This window comes from Temnothorax nylanderi, unplaced genomic scaffold (genome assembly GCF_030848795.1).
Source record: "Temnothorax nylanderi isolate EJ_2023f unplaced genomic scaffold, tnyl_v1.0 TNYL_tig0003_pilon, whole genome shotgun sequence".
Lineage (NCBI taxonomy): Eukaryota > Metazoa > Arthropoda > Insecta > Hymenoptera > Formicidae > Temnothorax > Temnothorax nylanderi.
The window spans coordinates 1514924-1534071 of record NW_027249065.1 but is presented as its reverse complement, the minus strand read 5'-3'; the positions used below and the strand labels follow the sequence as shown (position 1 = coordinate 1534071).

The 19148-nt window shown below is 39.0% G+C and overlaps 1 protein-coding gene and 1 pseudogene across 8 annotated transcripts in view; both read left to right on the top strand.

The window, feature by feature from the left end:
* The window catches only part of Lilli (AF4/FMR2 family member lilliputian), a 205543-nt gene extending 192699 nt beyond the window's left edge, over positions 1 to 12844 (top strand). For 5 of the 8 annotated variants that reach the window (XM_071703782.1, XM_071703839.1, XM_071703802.1 and 2 more), the window contains 10 exons: positions 50 to 102; positions 541 to 1132; positions 1342 to 2120; positions 2510 to 3425; positions 3851 to 3990; positions 4135 to 4347; positions 4438 to 4515; positions 4597 to 4693; positions 4827 to 5124; positions 5202 to 12844. In XM_071703782.1, the coding sequence (XP_071559883.1) occupies positions 50 to 102; positions 541 to 1132; positions 1342 to 2120; positions 2510 to 3425; positions 3851 to 3990; positions 4135 to 4347; positions 4438 to 4515; positions 4597 to 4693; positions 4827 to 5124; positions 5202 to 5311 (3276 nt within the window). In that variant the 3' untranslated portion in view covers positions 5312 to 12844. The remainder of the gene's footprint in view (positions 1 to 49; positions 103 to 540; positions 1133 to 1341; positions 2121 to 2509; positions 3426 to 3850; positions 3991 to 4134; positions 4348 to 4437; positions 4516 to 4596; positions 4694 to 4826; positions 5125 to 5201) is intronic. The other 3 variants (XM_071703811.1, XM_071703792.1, XM_071703822.1) reach the window with 3 other exon arrangements.
* A 744-nt stretch (positions 12845 to 13588) lies between these two features.
* LOC139770077 (cathepsin D-like) lies at positions 13589 to 17070 on the top strand (annotated as a pseudogene).
* Positions 17071 to 19148: the final 2078 nt, after the last annotated feature.

Here is a 19148-nt window from a genome sequence, read left to right as displayed (position 1 = left end):
CCACTTTATTTCACGGCGAAATTACTAATAGTGGTCTTCTTATTCCCAGGAAATATCGTCGAGGCCGACGAGAGCAAACAGGAGTCCGGATCTCACGGTCGTGTAAGTATCTGATTTTTGTTTACAGAAATTAACTAGGATTATAAGCAATTAGAGATAAAAAAAATACATATCCTCAATTGTCGAAATTGTTTTTTTCTTTTATATCCAGAGACTTAAAAAAGGGAGTTTTGAAATTCTTAAAACGTTTCTTCTATATCTCATGATTTCTTCAAAATCATGCTTTTGGCCCGAATATTTAAATAGATATAATATTTTAAATAATTGAGTGCTTGTTTCTTCTCACGCGCTTGAAAAAGAAATCAGCGCTGTCAAAAATAGAAAAATAATTTTTTTTGAAAAATTCCAAACCTTTCTTAAGTGCCTGCACATAATTTTTTCGAGTATACACGCAATTTGAGTACACTCGAAATTTCACGGTCTCAAAATTTAAAAATGTGCTAGAGCAATTGGCCAACGAGAGATTTCTACGATTTCCAGCGTTTCGATATCTTTATCGAAAATCACGGTGTCCAATATAGAGCATCGTTTGATCTCGCGTCCTTACAGTCTATCGACGCCGTTGATGACGTCGGCGCCACCGCCTCTGACACCCATGTCGCCCATGGTCATGTCACCCGTGGGCCCGTTGTCACCCCCGCGGCCGATCAGCCCGCCCAGGTACCCGTCACCGCCCCCGAAGCGGGTGACGCCGAAGCGAGAGCTGTCTCCTCCACCTGTTCTCAATCATCCCCTGCCATCCGCGTGCTCCCCGACGAATCCGGTCATAGTCGGCCAGCCGTCGAGTCCAGCCGAGGCGCCGCAGAGCTCCGGAAGCGCCAGCTCGAGCTCGGACTCCGGCTCGGATTCCGGCTCGGACAGCAGCGACGACTCCGAGGACGAGGATGACCTGGCGTCGGCGCCACCGCCGTCCAAGGGGCCCACGACGCCGCCCTCGGTCTCGCCGAAGCAGGAGAATTTGGTCGAGGAACCGCCGCCCGCTGTGGAGGAACGTCGCTGGGATCTCAGTTCTTTCTTCAACAAGACGGCGGTGCAGCATGGCGAACAGAACTCCGAGTCGAAGCCGGCTCAGGTAAGATTAGACTATCTGCGCGGATTAAAGTGAAGCAGTATTTTGAGAACCAATATATCGGAAAATTTCGGGAAGTGACACTTTGAGAAAGAAAGTTTTAAAGCTTTTTAGTATAGTTCTTACATAAAAGTAGATATGTTTAAATTATATAATTATAAGAAGTTATGTCAGGGAATTTTCTTTGAAGAAGGAACTGCATTGTTTTGCAGGATAACGCCAGGCGGGAGAATACGCTCGAGATAACGACGGAGACCAGCAGGTCGCACAGGGAACAGCCCCGCGATTGGCAGCTCGACGAGGCCTTGAAGAGGACTCACAACATGAGTTCCCTCAGCGACAGCGATCATCACTCCGATCAGGAGAAGGTTCATAAGCTGGTCGAAGATAATCGCGCCCAGACGGAAAAGCCGAAGGTGGCCGATACTAGAAAACGACCCGGGCGACCCAGGAAATCCATCAAGAGCCCGAAACGCAGTCATCGGACGTCGGATGAGAGTCTGAAGAACGGCAAGCCGCGCAGCCGGACGAGAACGGTCGCCACTTCCAGAAAACGGTCGCCACTCGTCAAGAAGAAGCAACCGAAATCGAAGGAAATGGTGCCCACGAGCGACGACGACAACGACTCGAGATCGCACAGTGATTCCGACAGCGATCGTCGACCTACCAAAGTGTCGGCCGTGGCACCGACGAGAAAAGAAATCGAAAAGAGATCGAGACTGAGCGTGTCGTCCAGCGACGATGAGAGTTCGCCACCGAACAGGAAAAATAATCATAGTGCCTCCGAGGACGACGCCGCGCGATGGACAAGAGTTCCCCCCATCAAGCGGAGCAATCTGTTGGACTCGCCGAAGAAGCAAGACCAGAAGAAAAATTCCGCCAAGGGCAAGCCCAGGCAGCCGAGGTCGAGAGTGACCAACGTTGTCGGCGGTTCGGACTCCGACAGCGAAACGGAGGTGTCTGTAAGGAGTAATCGCATCAAAGTCGCTAGGTAAATGGTCTTCACAATTTCAACGCATTAGCTATCGATCTTTTCTTGTGAACATTTGCAAGATTTTCTTTCTAAAAAAAGGTGTTATAAATTGTAAATGTTTTTCCATTTTCCATCGAGGCGCGATGGAATTTATAACATCTTGCAAATGTTCACACTTAATTTTTTAATGTCTTGCTTTTGTTTCAACGAAGATATAAATAATTTTTGCAGTAATAATAACGCAACACTTTCTGTTCTAAGATATGTTCATCAATATTTAAGATTTAAATTAATTTTCAAACTTTTCTTTCTTTCTTCTTTCCTCTTTATTCTGCTACTTACGTTTTTTTTTGTACGACAACGAGACTAACAAATTAAATTATTGATCTAAGTATTATAAATATCAGAGTGCCACCCAGGCCGCGAGCACCACCAACGAGGACGACCTCGCCTGATAACTCTGATAGCGATAACAGCCCGGCGTCGAAACTGCAAGAGGACGACGCCGGCAACGTACAGGACAAGAAGAAAAGCGACACGCTGCGCCACGTCTTCTCTACGTCGAAGGGCGGCGGGAAGGGTGGTGGAAAAGGTGGGAAAGGTGGAAAAGGTGGTGGTAAATGCGGTATCTACGTGGAAGAGTACACGAGTAATTCTGCTACGCACACGCCGACCGGCGGGGACAGCCCATACAAAAGACCGTCCTCGCGGACGTCCAGTGGTGGAAACAATATTCTTCTGCGCTCGCCTCCAGCACTCACACACGTGAATGGCGTACCGAGTCTCGTGTGCAAGATCGATCTCGCCAGGATATCCTCGCAATTACTGCAACTTTCGAGAGGGCAAGAGTTACGACAGCGTACGGAATTGCCCGACACCAGGCCGTCTTCGAGGCAGAGACCGTCCTCTAGCTTGGCGACCTCGCAACCACCGAGGCCGTCCACGCCGGAGGAGGGTGAGATCATAGACACGCCACCCCCGCAGCAGCAGGTCGTGTCAGATCGCGCGAGGATTCACCGTTCTGACGGACTGTTGGGCGAGGGTGACGGTAGGAGTTCACGTTCTGTGATCAAAGGCCAGCCGATATCGTCGGACTCGAAGAGCGGCGGTGCTATTCTCGGAGGTGCTGGAAGTGCCAGTGGTACCGGTACGATCGGTAATGCACTCAAGAGGAAACGTAATCCGAGTTGTAGTTCCGTGTCCAGTTTGAGCCCTGTTCAGTGTTCGATGGACGCGAAAACGAAGAGTTCGTCCGAGCATAAGGACAGGAGCCGCAAAAGACAACGGAGGCATGTCACAAACGACGGATTAATGTCCAGTCAGGTATAAATATAAGACAAAGTTAAGTACTCAATTGAAAAGTATTACAACTTACGTATTTAACTTTAAGCATTTTTGAATGTAATTATCTTTCAACTTTTATTCATATAATTTTATACTTAATATGCTTTACTTCTTGATATTGTAATCGACGAGCGAAGAAATTGAGAAGAAAACGGTTATATAAGTAATTCTAAAAGTAGTTGTCATGTTATAGTTGTAATACTTTTATTACTTAATTTAATGCAAGCATGCTAATGTGTCAAGCATGCTGCTAATGTACCAATGCTAATTTTCTGGATAATATATTTTTTTTATAAAAAATTTTATAAAAAAAATATACTTAAAATAAAATTAAGTTAATTTTTTAATTATGTATTGCAGTATAATGGAAAAACTTGTACATGTTATATTTTAATTTTGAACAGAAAAGTGATATTCAACCGACAAATCACGAGAGGGACGAGAAACAAGATACGAGTTTATTACCACCACCACCTCTTCCAGCTCAGCGCGTCTACTATTCTTACTTCGATCCTCAGAATGAAATATTAGAAGATCAGGATAGGTAAGCTGTTTGTTTACGCACGATGCTCAGGGTTTATCATAATCGAATTTGAATATAAACTAAGCTCAAATTAGATCTAGCATGATATAATAGTATTTTTATGCTTTTCCTCATGAACTAATTGATTTTTTTTATGTATGACAGCATATATATATATTTCAGGGACCACGACCAGTACCTGACCGAAGCTAAGCGACTAAAGCACAATGCCGACGAGGAGAATGATCTTACGGCACAGGGCATGATGTATCTGGAGGCCGCTCTGTACTTCCTTCTAACGGGCGACGCGATGGAATCAGACCCAGTTACGGAAAAAGCCTCGTATACTATGTACAAAGATACTCTTAGTCTCATCAAGTAAGTACATTTCTAATTAAGACGCGTACGCGCATGACAAAAAATAGGAGAAAGCTTGCTAATTAAAGCGATTTTCCCTTTGTTCCGCAGATACATCTCGTCGAAATTCAAGAGTCAATCCAACAACTCACCCGAGAACAGTATACACACTAAGCTGGCCATCCTGAGGTGAGTGTACCCGGCTTCCTCTTTGAATCGTACAGCATTGCATAAGCGGACACGTCTCAAAATTGCGATTTGTCTTTATAGCCTTTGGTGCCAGTCACGCTTGTACTCCAAACTTTATAATATGCGCAAACAAGAGGTAAAAGAGGTTCAGAAGATCGTCAACGATTTCAATCAAAAGGTGAATATTTTTTACTACCTGGATCATCTCACTTCACATTCAATACATTAATTACTTCAAACATATTACAATTTTTATTTTATTACAATTTAAATCTGCGCGTGAGTTATAACTGTTGAAAAAATTATTTTAGCAATCACAGCAATCAGCAGCTCAGACAACGCCTGCTCAGGGGGAGGGACAAGGTACGCCTTCTCTTTCGCCTACACCGTCGCCCGCCGGTTCTGTAGGTTCCGTCGGTAGTCAAAGTTCCTCCGGATACAGCAGCGGTGGACAACATCCGGCAACATCGGTCAATGGCCAATACATTAGCGTGCCTGTGCACGTCTACAATGCAATGATAAAGCAAAATCAGTATTCAGGTTTACTTACGAACGGTCATGACCTCTGGGACCAGGCAATAAAGCAGGCGAAACAGGAGGAGAATAGAAGTACGTAGAGAAATAAGGACTGAATCCAATGAATCTCGTTTCGATTTTGTAATGGCTGTTTTTTCTCGTGCTTTCAGGCTTTTTCATCGACTTGGACCGAAGATTGGGACCCCTGACATCGTATAGCTCGCTACGCGAGCTCGTGCGTTACGTTCAAGCGGGTATAAAGAAGTTACGAGCTCTCTGACCACAGTGGCACAGCCCCCGACCACCCACCCCAAACTACATTACTTCCCTTCCTCAAAACATAGTCACTTACCCGACCATGTACACGTAGTTGCGTAGCGTCGTTGCGTCAATCATTGTGACGTCAATCAACAACCCAGCGATGCAGGGAGACGTGAGAAACGGGAAGGTGCGATAGCGGTGATATAGCGAAATCATGGACTATTTTCTCTGCGAGAAGTGGTCTCGGGGGTGCGATCGAATCGATAACGAGGGTCACGGCAATGTAGAAAAAGGAGAGAAAAACGGGAGCAGCTCGTGAGCAGGTCTCCTTTAGTCGGACGACGTGGAGGCATTCTTGATATAAATTTAGCAGCAAGTTTATAGTCAATTGCAAAGCGCGTGCCTGAGGGGGGCCAGGGGAAAAGGCGGCCGACCGATGGAAGGGAGTCGCTTTATCTTACCACGGTGCATAAACGAACCTCGTGCACTTTGTTTAGAGCACGTGTTACTTACTCTCGAGGCGCAGTGGAGAATCGTCGGGCGGGGGGGGATGATATCGAGACGCTCGCGTGCGACGATGCGAGTGCATTAGATTTCTAGCGAGCCGTGATAACTCGTGTCTATTTTTCCGAAGTGTCCGCTTTTGTAAGTTAACGCATAGATATCGACGCGAGTTCGGGAGGGAGGGGGGAGAATCGGAGAAGAATAGGAAAGAGGGGAATAAGTGAGGGAAAGATAATGACCGAAAAAGGAAAAAAAGAGAAAAAAAAAGTGAAAACCACTAAATGGGTAGTAAGTGCCACGTAAAAAGCGCCCGTGTGTTCTCGCTTCACGGTGCGCCCACAGCCGACGTTACCTGAAGCATGAGTATCGTTTCGGCGATTCGAGTGCGATGAATATAAGGGATATATACATATTTAATATATATATAGTTTATTACCTATATAAATATATATAAATAGTTATAAAGATAAGAATATATTTAATGACGCGAAGAGAGATAATGCATCTCGCGCGCCGGCGCCGCGTTTCAGTATAGGGGAACAGACGACAGTTGTATTCGCGAATAGGAGAAGAAATCGTGATAAAATGAGAAAGAGGAAGAGAGCGGACACAGGATTAGAGTGTTTTTCGGTGGAGAGATGCGCGAGCAACAGGATCAACAACCAGGATCAAGCGATGTGCTATAGTTAAACTATAGTCTAACGTTTGCGTGCGAAGCACACGACTCTTTTTTGTAGATAGATCACGGGGGAAGTAATTTAGATTAGAGTAATTAATATGCAAACAGGAAAAGCAGTAAACAGATGCGACTATACCAATACATATTATTTACATTATCTAGAGTTAAAACCGGGAGAAACAAGTAGAGGTTCTAGTGCGATTGAAAAGTAAAGAAGGAAAAAATAATGACATACCACATACACGCATATACCAATAGCATGATTTAATGAAACGCAAGCGAGGGAAGAACAAAGCGAAATGAAACGCATGCTAAAAGTGCGTGGTGAACGGTGTGCCAGGCAAAATGTATTCGCGAATAATAAGTAACAAATACAGTATTCGAGATTGCTGATCGCGAATGAATTTCGCCCGTCTACCGGATGCCGAAGAGGTGAACATCCTCCTGCGCGCACGGCATGAGATGCTAACGATGGAAAACAATGAGAAAAAGAACAAGCGCAAGCGGATAAGCAAGTTGCTCATGTGTATATTTTTGTAAATAGATATTTGTGAGTGCCGCCGTCTTGAGGGCGGTCTACCGTTGTCGAGTTCGCGGTAGATCGGCCCGCCCCAATTTTTGCTACCACAGATCTTGTCCAGAATCGGGTAAGAGATTAACAAATAGGAAAAAAGAGGGATATGAGAAGATGTAACGAATCAATACATGACGAAATGTCCGTTGAATTTAGTTCCGAAAGAAAAATATGCTCTCCGCGCTTTCTTTCTTTGAGAATGGCCCGTTCGTGCATTCACGTTACTCTCTCAGACGAGTTTTTCGATCTGTCCCCGTTCTTACGATCGCTTCTCGATCATCGAATCGTGTCGAGAAAAATTCTGAACGCGTCACGGCAGCTTCGTTATTTCGAGTTTTACCAGTGATTTGATTCGCCTCATGTCTCAAACGCATCTCTTCCCCCGCATTCAATTAACGAATCGACAATGAGTGGATTGCAGCGGGAAAGTACGTACTCTGTAATCGTCCCGAGTTTCATTTTCTCGATAAAATGCCGAATTTGACGAAACAAACTTGCGAAATCCGAATTCACGAATCGAAGGGATTTTTATCAAATATAAGATCGAAACACGATCGCGTAGTTTTAATACATATCCGAAATCTAAATTTAATTCTCTCTTAAGTGATTAACGAACGTTACTCAGCCGAAGGATAACCGACAACATTCTCCGAAACCGTAGGACCAATTATCATTCGTTTAATTTACAAAATCGCGTTGTTGTCTCGTTGCTGATGTGCTCTGTTAGCAACATCAGGAAAGATAACGAAGAGAAAACGCAGGCGGATTGGCGGGATCACGACGGCCCATAGTTACTAAGCGCGGTCCAATGGTTCACGGGATACAATTTTATATTTCGCGAGTGCTAAAGGATAAAGAGAAGAGACTAAAAGTTAAAAGTAAAAAAAAAAAAGAAAAAGAAGTCTATTAACGAGCTTCAAGAATATTTTCGAGACACATTTATAGCAGATACATATATCAGGCCCATTTTCCCGCCAGGCCGACCGCCCTAAAAAAAAAAAAAGAAAAAAGAACGAACGCAAATTTGACGAGACACCAAGTCGAAGTTCGGCATAATTTTCAAGAAAATGAAAAACGGTGGAATTTTTATTTACGAGCACATGCAAAGAATTGTTTTTATGACGTGCGGAAAAGATGATTATCGGTTTTTAGATAGATTTTCCTTTTTATAACGTTCTTTTCGATGATTTCGGGCTGATGTATGTTCCTGTATGACTTCCAAAGATACGCAAAGGGTGCTGTCGCTCCGTAGGGCGCCGCAGCGCGAATTTCGATCGGAAAGCATTCGCCACTTTCTGGTTCTTTTGTAGGTTCTTTACGTTTCCTTACGTTTCTTTTTCTTTTTCTCCCCCACTTTATGTATCAATCAACGTGGTTGAATCGTGCGATGTTTTTGCTATTATTCTATTAAGCTATTATTAATATCATCGTTGCTGTTATTGTTAACACTGATGATATTATTGGCGCTAGACGATAACAGTTACAATCGGTAATAATAATAATAATGATCGTAATAATAATTATAATAGGCATAGAATTAATAATGGTAACAGTAACGATGTGTTACTATTTTTTACTGCGTAATGATTATTACGTTACGAATAATATTATGCTGTTATCCTTTTTTTTTTTTTCGAGATATTTGAGTGAGAGAACGTATAAAGACGAGGTGAAGTGATGCGTGGAAGGTGAAAAGCGGAGACATACATACTGCGCGTCACACATACATACTGAAGAAATGTAAATATTATTCCTACTTTCATCGCGAAGCTAAGCTGGGGTTTTTCGATCGGGCAGGACACGGTCGCGCAGAGACAGATATCGCCCTCGTATCTGTAAAGGACCTTAATAGAGAGAGCTTAATTAGCGCCGTTTGATTTTGGTCTTCTTAGCCCCTACCCCCCCCCCCTCACACCCTCCCCCCTATCACACACCACACTCCTTGTAAAATATTTATACATATATATGTATATATACATACAACACACAGTACATTGCGTGTATATACATATACATACACATATATATGTTAAAGAGACGAGAGGTATACACATACGCAATCTTAATTACGATTATATCATATATTATTACATTATTGATAATTATTACATTGATGATTATACGCGATAATTATTTTCCTATATTCGTATGGGACGTATTGTGTACTATCCAATTCTCCGAATACAAACGGACGTTTTACCGCTGCGAAACTTCCCTGTCCGTCGCGATTGTGCCAAAAAAAAAGAAGAGGGTGAAATATTGCGCGCGACGCGAGTTCGCATCTTCGGATAGCCACGACATCGGTTGATTTTAAAGCAAGACCTCGCAGATTGACCGTATTATTCCTCGCATACTCTCATCAAAGTCCTCCGATAATGTTCTCTATAATAATAGGTGGAGTTCCTTTGATCGTCCTTTTTGTTCACGACGCTATTCTACGTGAAAGAGCTCGGTTTGAGACATCCCTGTCTGCGGAAACGGTTTTCACGGTCAGATAAACCATAAATGTAGAATAGTCGAGAAATTGCATATATAATTTTATGTTAATATATTATTTATTAATTATAATAAAATTATTAAATTATTAATGTAATTAAATATAATAAATTATTAATATAGTAAACAAAAGCTAATACAATAAATTTAATAAATCATTGGATTTATTGTATTTAGCTTATTTAAAATTTTAATTATATTAATATTTAATTACGTCATACGACATTGTAATTACGTGTTATTTATATTATATATATATATAACATTACGTTTTCCGTTAGCGATTGCTGAAATTGTATTCTTGTATTCCGTCGCGATAAATTTTAAATCGTCGGGTACTTCCTTTTTCTCTCTTATCCGGGACGCAGTCTGAAACCGAGCTCGTGCGAATAGAGCGAACCGACGACGCGGCGATAGTTGCGGACGCTATTTCGCGGACGGACGAGCGGACAGGGTGGTTTAACGGCGGAGCGTATTCCGAAGTTGGCGAAGCAATCGTATGCTGTTGGTTGGTACCGGAGACAATGCACAAGTAATCCGACTAATTGCGTCGACTAATGTGCGTTCGTAACGGCGACGCGACGCGACACGTATACCACACGGACGCGACTCCGCGTACGACGGCGAGGGTAGAAAAACGCAAAAAAAAGGGGGATCTCCCCATTACCGAGTTATCATTTATCAGCTCGCCGTAGGCGCTTCCAAACGCGTGCCCGTCACGCGCGACCCGATCGACTACTATTGAAACGTTACGGGAGTCGGATATTTTTTTAACGCGGTTACCTCTCTCTTTTTTGTTTTTGTCACGATATGTGCGACAAAACGCTTAGAGCGATCTACCCTCCCTTCGTGCGACGCGGAGTTTCGCTGACAAGCCGAGCAAGCAATATACGCGACAGACGGCCGTCTCTAATTGGCATTACGACCATGCGACAAACACGTGCTGAGATATATATGTATATATATACATATAGATATATATATACACACATACGAACACGCCACATTGACTAATTACACGTTCGCTGGGCATACTTAACAAATCGTTTAGTGACAGGCAGACAGACAGATAGCCGGAAGGGTAGATAGAAAGCGAGAAGTAGGCAGAATTAATTAGAGGATTGAGAGAGACGAGGAGAGTGGAGTCGGAGGACACGTGAATGAGCAAACCGCACCAAGGAGAGACCAAATTATATCGCTTAATGAGATATAATTACCTATTTGCTTCGTATTTATTTTTATCGTTAATTAATTATTGTATTTATTGGCGCGGAGGCTGACACGTATACGCATAATTTCCGGGAGACACGTTAATTACACGAAAATTAATTACACACACACGTACACGTACATACAAAATGTGCCCGGTCGATTCATTGTTACTTAGATCATCCGAAGATTGCAAAAATTGTTAGAAGTCTTTCAGTTGTCACCTAAAGTAGCTCTGACGCTCATTCTCGAGCAAAACGACTCGAGCGGAGAAAGAACGACTGAAGAGATATATTCGCGTATGAAACATCCCCGACCGAATCTCTTCTACTTTCTTTCTACCTTTCTTTTTACGTAGATATCGATTGGCATCGGGAAAAATTGTCAAAATGCGTAAGAAACAAGGATTTATGTTAAAAACGTATACTAAAATTTAATATGCAATTGCAACAGTAATGCGACTGAAGAAATTTACGTTTTTCTACAAGCCGTCTTTAATGTAATTGTCGAAAATTCGTCATTTACTTGTCAAAATTTGGAAAAGCGCAATAGAATTTGATTTATTTCGATGCGAACTTTACTTATGCAATTTTTGGATCGCATTATAATATCGCGTTAATCATGTGAATAATAAAAAAAATGCATCACATTTAATTATGCGAATCTCTCAAAAACTATCTTAACGATATCGTCAACGATCAACGTTTTTCGGCCGTGCGCATTGTCCATCGTAGCAATACAACTTCCTCGTTAATTGCGGATTATTTATTTAGTGCACGCAAACACGTACACACATCTTTCGACATGTAGCGGAGGGAAGGAAGTACAAAATTTACACATAGCGGACGCACGAAGTGACTTGTAATATTCCTTCGACAAATGTATCTCGTAAAACGTTCCAGATGCCTCACCTTGTACACCAAGTAATCAATATAAAAAAAATGCAGAACTTTAATAGTTACACTATTCCATCCCCTTTTATTACTCACGTTGCCAAAAGAAGCTCCGTGCAAATTGACATCGTAAATTAAAAAGAGACGAAAGGACAATCGCGTCGAGACAAGACATTCTACGTCGTACTCTTCTTTCGTTTTCCTTTCGAGAGATCTCGCCAGTTTATAATTTTTCAGTCGATCGGACGCGAGCCGAGATAACGTCCTTCGGCTCGCGTCTTAATTTCGCTCTATGCGCGTTTGATCAGTTGATGTCTTTCGTCACTTTGCACGCATTTCGTTTTTCTTTTCGCTTCTTTCGCGAAACGCGCATTTCCTCGACGAATCGGTGCAGCTTTTGACTCTTACACCATACGCAAAAGAGAGGAAGACAAAATAATGATGAAAACGTATCACGTGAGAAAACGGCGACAGGGGAGATAAAACGTGGGAAGAGAAAGACCCGTGACAATATATACATATACATATATATATCTATATATTTGCGAGATATTTTGTGAAACAGGGCTTTTTTACCTATTTTATAGTAATCTCAGCTTAAACGGATTGAGAGAGTGGGAGCGAGAGAGAGCGAGCGAGCGAGAGAGAGAGAGAGAGAGAGAGAGAGAGAGAGAGAGAGAGAGAGAGAGAGAGAGAGAGAGAGAGAGAGAGAGAGAGAGAGAGAGAGAGAGAGAGAGAGAGAGAGAGAGAGAGAGAGAGAAAGAGAGAGCGAGCGAGCCTTTACTAAAAATAATAAATTAAAGTGATGTGAGACGAGGATGTCATGAAATGACGTATTAAGCAGTTGATGAGCGGTCTGTAAATGCGTACATACATAGCATAAATGCCGTCGTTTAATGGGGACGGTTTCACTATAACGTGTACCCTATATTTTTGTTTATGTTTTGCGCCTTAGATTTAGCATTATTACTATTATATTCTAATTATTATTAATTATTTTGATTATTATATATTATTATGTTTAAGATTCTTATTAATTATTATTATTATTATTATTATTATCATTGTGTATATGGTATAAATTGTAAAAAATGGAACATATTTACTATATCATATTCATTTTACGGGGACACTTCCCCGAATGAACAAATTGTTTAAACTAAAATGAAGGAATAAATAAAATATTGACCAAATTAAGGGGGGAGTTCTTTTCTGCCGACGACCTCATCCATACCTCCATTATCCCACATTCGCAGATGTATCTGCATACATATACATAAGATATGTACATTAATAGATTATACGAGATCTTTCAGATCAATTTTTATTATCTAGTTTGATAAGAATATGCATACGAATTTAATTACTGATGTTATATAATTTATCGTCTCTATTTTATACTTTATAATTATATTCTTGATTTTTAATAATATCTCGATGTTTAAAGATATATGTATGATCACATAGTCTTACTCATAATGTAAATGTAAGAAATAAATAAAGATATTTTTTGAATTGAAACGCTTAAAGTTATGATTTATTTCACTTTGTTCCTGATTATTCCTAATTATATTGCAATACTTTGTCAATTTTCCAGACTTTTGATTTTCACGAAAGCCGGATTTGAAAGCCCGAATTCTTAGAAATTCGAGAAATTCTTGGAAATGTAAAATATTCTCGATAATTGAGAAAATTCTTGGAAACTGACAAAATTCTTTATGTTGATAAAGTTCTTGAATTTGACAAATTCTTTATGTTTATAAAATTGTTAAATTTAATCAATTCTTTATGTTGATAAAATTCTTAAATTTTCGGCAACTGACCAATCGCATTGGCCAATTGCCGAATTGCTTAAATATGATTGGTCAATTTTTTTTCTCCGTCCGAGATCTCGAAGCGACTTCTAATATCGTTCGAACACAAAGCTTTGGAACGCTTCGTTTGTTTTTCTGCCCTTCTGCTCACCTTCTTATAAGCACAAGAATATGTACGCACATTCGTATATAAGGGAACGCTTAGGAATTTGACTGCCAGTTCTCTGTCTGTACGTGCCGGTTGTGGATTGACTCGCAGTTATAACGGTCTTAAAACAATTTTGACTTGTGTAGCTTCAGTCGCCAAGAAATTCAGGAAACATGTATCGGCTCTTTGTGACGATGACGGTAATCACGGTAATCAACTTCGCGTCAATCAACGCGGAGTCGTATAGGTGAGTACATGTTATATACAAACGATCCACATTTATATCGACACGATGAATTATAATACCGTATAGAGATCGTGCTTCCAACTATTTGGAATCGCCGCAGAATTCGCGATAAATAATTATCAAATCAATTTCAAATACCATAATTGTATCAAATCTGTAAGAAAAACGCATTTTGAAAGTCGGAATAAAGTGAGCAAACTAATTACAAGAGATGCTTCGAGGATTCCTTCGAAAATCTTATTTTAAGTGAGATTAGCGTCGTGTGATATACTCTTTTCATGATGTGACACCAATCTCACTTAAAATACCTAACTACATTCTAATGCGTAATGCAGATAGCATTTATTTCTTAATGCCAAAATGTTGAGGCTTTAATAGTTTTTAAATAAAAAGTGCTTGAAAATGATCAAATAAAATATTTGAATTTCATATTTATGTTCTACGATATATGTACATACATTCGCGTTTATACGATACACATGTACACATATAATATAACGGAATTTTTTTTATGTTGCTTCAAGTATTCCGTTATACAAGACATCGTCAGTTGAAACATTTTCGACGTCTCCTTCGAGATACCGACGTTCGGATCCGATAGTATTGATTCATTACAAAGAACTCGAATACTATGGTACTATCAAAATTGGAACTCCACCGCAGACATTTAAAATACTTTTCGACACTGGTTTCTCAGATCTCTGGGTACCATCCATAGACTGCAACGTTAGCCAACCTGCTTGCTGTAAGTATATCATAACATCGCTACCTCCCCGACATTCTATTATTCCTATATGTACATTTTTATTTAAAAAGCATAATGTTTCAAGTATTAAAATAATCTTAATAACTTTTTTCTCGTATAATGATTGATATCAAGTAAAAATATAAGATAAAAATAATGCTGTAGAATTGTATCTATTCCATTTACATTTCAAGTAAAGTTATAAAATCTTTAAAGCAACCGTTTCAAAGATTCGAATCAGTGGCAAGGTAAATATTATGTAGCTAAGTTCCATACTTACATACTCTCTTATTTACATTATTTATCACACTTATTTTAAAGATACAAATAATTTCTTATACAAAACAGCTCACATGTTAAAGCAAAAAATATAAACATAAATATATTTGATGATTTAACTACTGTTAGTTATATATTTAGATTAATATAGAGAAATTTATATTTCTAGATTCTTTAATATTAACTGATTTAATTTTATTTACTACTTTTTGCAGTGAAACATAATAAATATGATAATACAAAGTCCTACGCATACGTGCCAAAAGGAGTACTGTTTGATGTTCCTTACCGTAATGGCACAGTGCACGGGAACCTAGGTATTGATAACGTAAGGGTAAGTCATCGTCAGTAAATGATATATTTAATTCTAATCACAGTCATAATCTATGAAAATTTTCCAAAAAACACATGTTGCTATTGTTCTCCGAAAAAAAAAAACGCGCGCAATTATACTTTATTAATAATATCAACGTTTCGTAGCTTGCAGGTGGCCTTAAAGTCACATCACAGAAGTTCGGTGAAATAACACATATATATCACAGAATGATTTATTTGTTCTTGATTACGAAGATGGCCGTGTGTTTGGGTCCTTGTCTATACTGATGTAGTAATCGTAAGTCATCGTCAAGTAAATGGTCCGACTTAATTCTAATTATAGTCATAATCTATGAAAGTTTTCTAAGGAACACATGTCGCTATTATTCTCCGAAAAAAACATACGCGATTATATTTTATTAATATCAACATTTCGTAGGTTGCTGGCCTTAAGGTTGTATTCCAAACATTCGGAGAAACGACGGACTATTCGGCAAGATCCCTCTCCAATTCAAAATTCGACGGTGTCTTGGGGATGGGTTACCCCTCGTTATCTGGCTTTCGAAAGATTCCTGGCTTTAACAATTTACCTGTCTTTAACAACTTACTCGAACAACACAAGGAGTTCTGACACGTTTTTGGTTTCTATCTAAATCGGTATGTATCTCTCCGTATGTCTCACGTGTGTTTAAAACTATTGTTTTAATTATATACTTTGTCTTTCCATGCAATGCAAAATGCAAATGTACAATACAAAATTACACAACCTGTACAGAGATTTTTCGTCCGCGATGGGTGGTGAACTGATACTGGGTGGCTCCAATTCCGCTCATTACGAGGGCGGGTTTACGTATGTTAATGTTACTAAAAAAAGATTCTGGCAATTTACCATGGATAAGTACGTATTCTTTCGAAATTATACGTATGGCGTTCACGGACCATATGTCAGCTAATTGATATTGCTATCTCACTATATACGGTTCAAATAAAAGATAATAACTTATGCGCGAACGGCTGTCAAACTATTGTCAACACGGGCACCTCCCGGATAGTTGGACCACCGTTGGATATCGCATGCAGTTATTAACAGAGAGATCGGTGTTAATAATGGAACAGTAAATAATAGATCTTTTTCGTCAATGGCAGCTTTCACAATTATCTTAAATAAATTATTAAAATAAATTAATAAATGTTTGATAAGTTACGGATTATTAATATGGATTACTAACATTAACCTTCGTTTAAAGGTGGACTGCAACGAGATTTCTAATTTGCCTTATATCAATTTCGTCCTAGGTGGTAAGACATTCAGACTCGCTGGTAATGATTATATCTTTAAGGTAAAGAATATTGCTATATAAAGATATAAATTGTTCTAGAATAGAAATATCATGCCAAGTTTAATATTTCGTAGTCCATAGAAAACGGTATCCCAAAATGCATATCCGTCTTCGTTCATCATTTTGAGACTGACGATGGTGTGGAGTGGATTTTGGGCGATGTATTTATTTGTCGGTACTATACTGAGTTTGACATGGAGAAAGACCGAATAGGATTCGCCTCTGTAAAATAAATGTTGATTGCCTTCTCATTAAATTATCATTAAATATTAGAAAATTTAAATGACAATCAACAAATAAGCCACAGTTTTTTAGAATGTTTACTCGCATGTGCCTATTGGCTTGTAATTTTTATTTGTTATTATTTATGTGTTATGTTGTTAAATGAATACGTATGTGAAAATTGGAACAAAGATATGCGATATTATTTCTACCAACGATTTGGTACATCTTGTTCTTTCAGCAATTATCCAATTATTATAAGATATTGTGAATACAACTTGTAAATCTATTAAAATAAAGTATATATTTTTCACACTGCAATGTATATTGATTTCATATATCGACCCTTCAATTTTATTTGAATATGGTATCCCGAAAAGTATTATTTCGTATATAATATAAATTTTCTGCTTAAATACAAATACAAGATATCGTATAAAATTCTGCCTATATGAGTATTGCATACCGCATTTATATTTAATATTGTGTTTTTCTATATTATTTATATACACACAAACGTATAGGTACACGTAAATCTTTTGCTTATTAATAATAATTATGTAAAATTTTCGACACATAGATACCAAAATTATTATGTCGTATTTATTCTAATTAATAAATGTTATAAAATATTTAGAAAACTGGTTTAGGCGTCTCACTATTATTAATATTAGAAATTTGCATTTTGAATTTGTTATTTTGAAAAACTTGCGTACTGTACTAACTGCTCGTGTTAAATAAAATGTGATACACGAAGGGAGGAGGTGATAATCGGGTGATTTTGATGCATGTGTAAGAACAATAAAGTTTTTCGGCAATACACGTTTACAAGAAATTTATATGATTACAAGTGTCAATGTCCCTACAATAGTAAAAAATGTCACAATATATATAAATAATAGTAGCTTAACATCTTGTGTGACATGCAACTAACGAAGCATTTTGTTACCTTTTTTGCAAAAGTTAATCTATAAAAGAAAAGCTTCAAGAGTAAATCGTACGAAAAGTTGATTTCTTAATTCCAAGCTAACATTTTCGGGATTTTACTGCTCATTCCAGCTTTTTGTTTCTTTTCTGTATTCTTTTTGATCATTTGGTTCTTAGGTCTGGGTGCAGATCGACCCGCTACTAATTCTAATATGAAGGCTATAGTGGCGCAAGTGTATCCTATTATGAGAAAATAAAAGCTGAATGCAAGCTGCTTCAGCAACATTACTTTGAAGTCTTTCCTCTTCGCAATTTTCCTAGCTCTCTCACGTTTTACCTCCGCGATAATGTCGGCTCGGGATTTAAGGATCAAGCCAGCCTGCATCATCTGTTGAATAATATCATTCACCCGTTGGTACAATGGCCAATTTTCGCGAGTGACATACGATTGTGTCATCTCAATCAGTTTTCTCGATCTAATAAGGTCTTGACCCTTGATCCTGTAGTAGAAGTGGTGACATTCCCCAAAGCACACAGCGGTCGTCGAATTCTCAACGAATTTCTTACACTCCTCATACGTGACCGACACGTAACGCGATTCCAATACAGGATCGTTTAACAACATTTTCAACTGTTGCGGTCCGTATATGGTGTAACCGGATTTCTATAAAAAGACAACCAAAATAATTGACTTATCAAATATATTATTAATAAACCTGCACACACATGATGGTATTATAGATACGTGATGCCGCGAATGTGTGTGTGTGTGTGTGTGTGCGCGTGCGTGTGTGCGTGTGTGCGTGTGTGTGTTTACTTATCTTTATCTTTTTATTATAATAAAATATTTATATAAATAATTTATAAATTCGTACCTTGAATGGCGTATGCCAGAGCGATAAATACAAGACAAGCTAACCCACGCATCTTTGACTGTAGATTTGATGCCTGGAACTGAAGCAAACAGGGGTTTTTATATTATGTTTCTAAAGTAGTTGAAATAAAAATATTTATCAAGTTTGTGACACTTTTCTAAATTTTGCTCAACGCGGTATCGCTATAAAACACTGATATTTACAATTTACATTATGCATTTCTTAGAAGAATTTGTATGTACGTCCATTTATCTGGTGGTAGCCTCATGGTCAATTTCCTCTTATCGATTACTTATATTTTGTCAACTATATTCGAGTCTACAGTATGAAAATAGATTGCGTGTTACATGCTTAGAAGTCAATGTGAATCTTGCAAAGAGAATCTTATAAAGACCTACAAATCCATCTGATCAGATTCGAATAAATTTATAGATAACAAATAAGAAAAGAAATTTTATTTGTGAATAAGTATTACATCTTTAATAGAATCTCGAATACAAGTTGTTTGCATGTTAAGAGAATAAATATATCATTTAATGAGTATTGTATTAAACACTTTGACTGCCATGTCAGTCATGTTTGTCGCGTG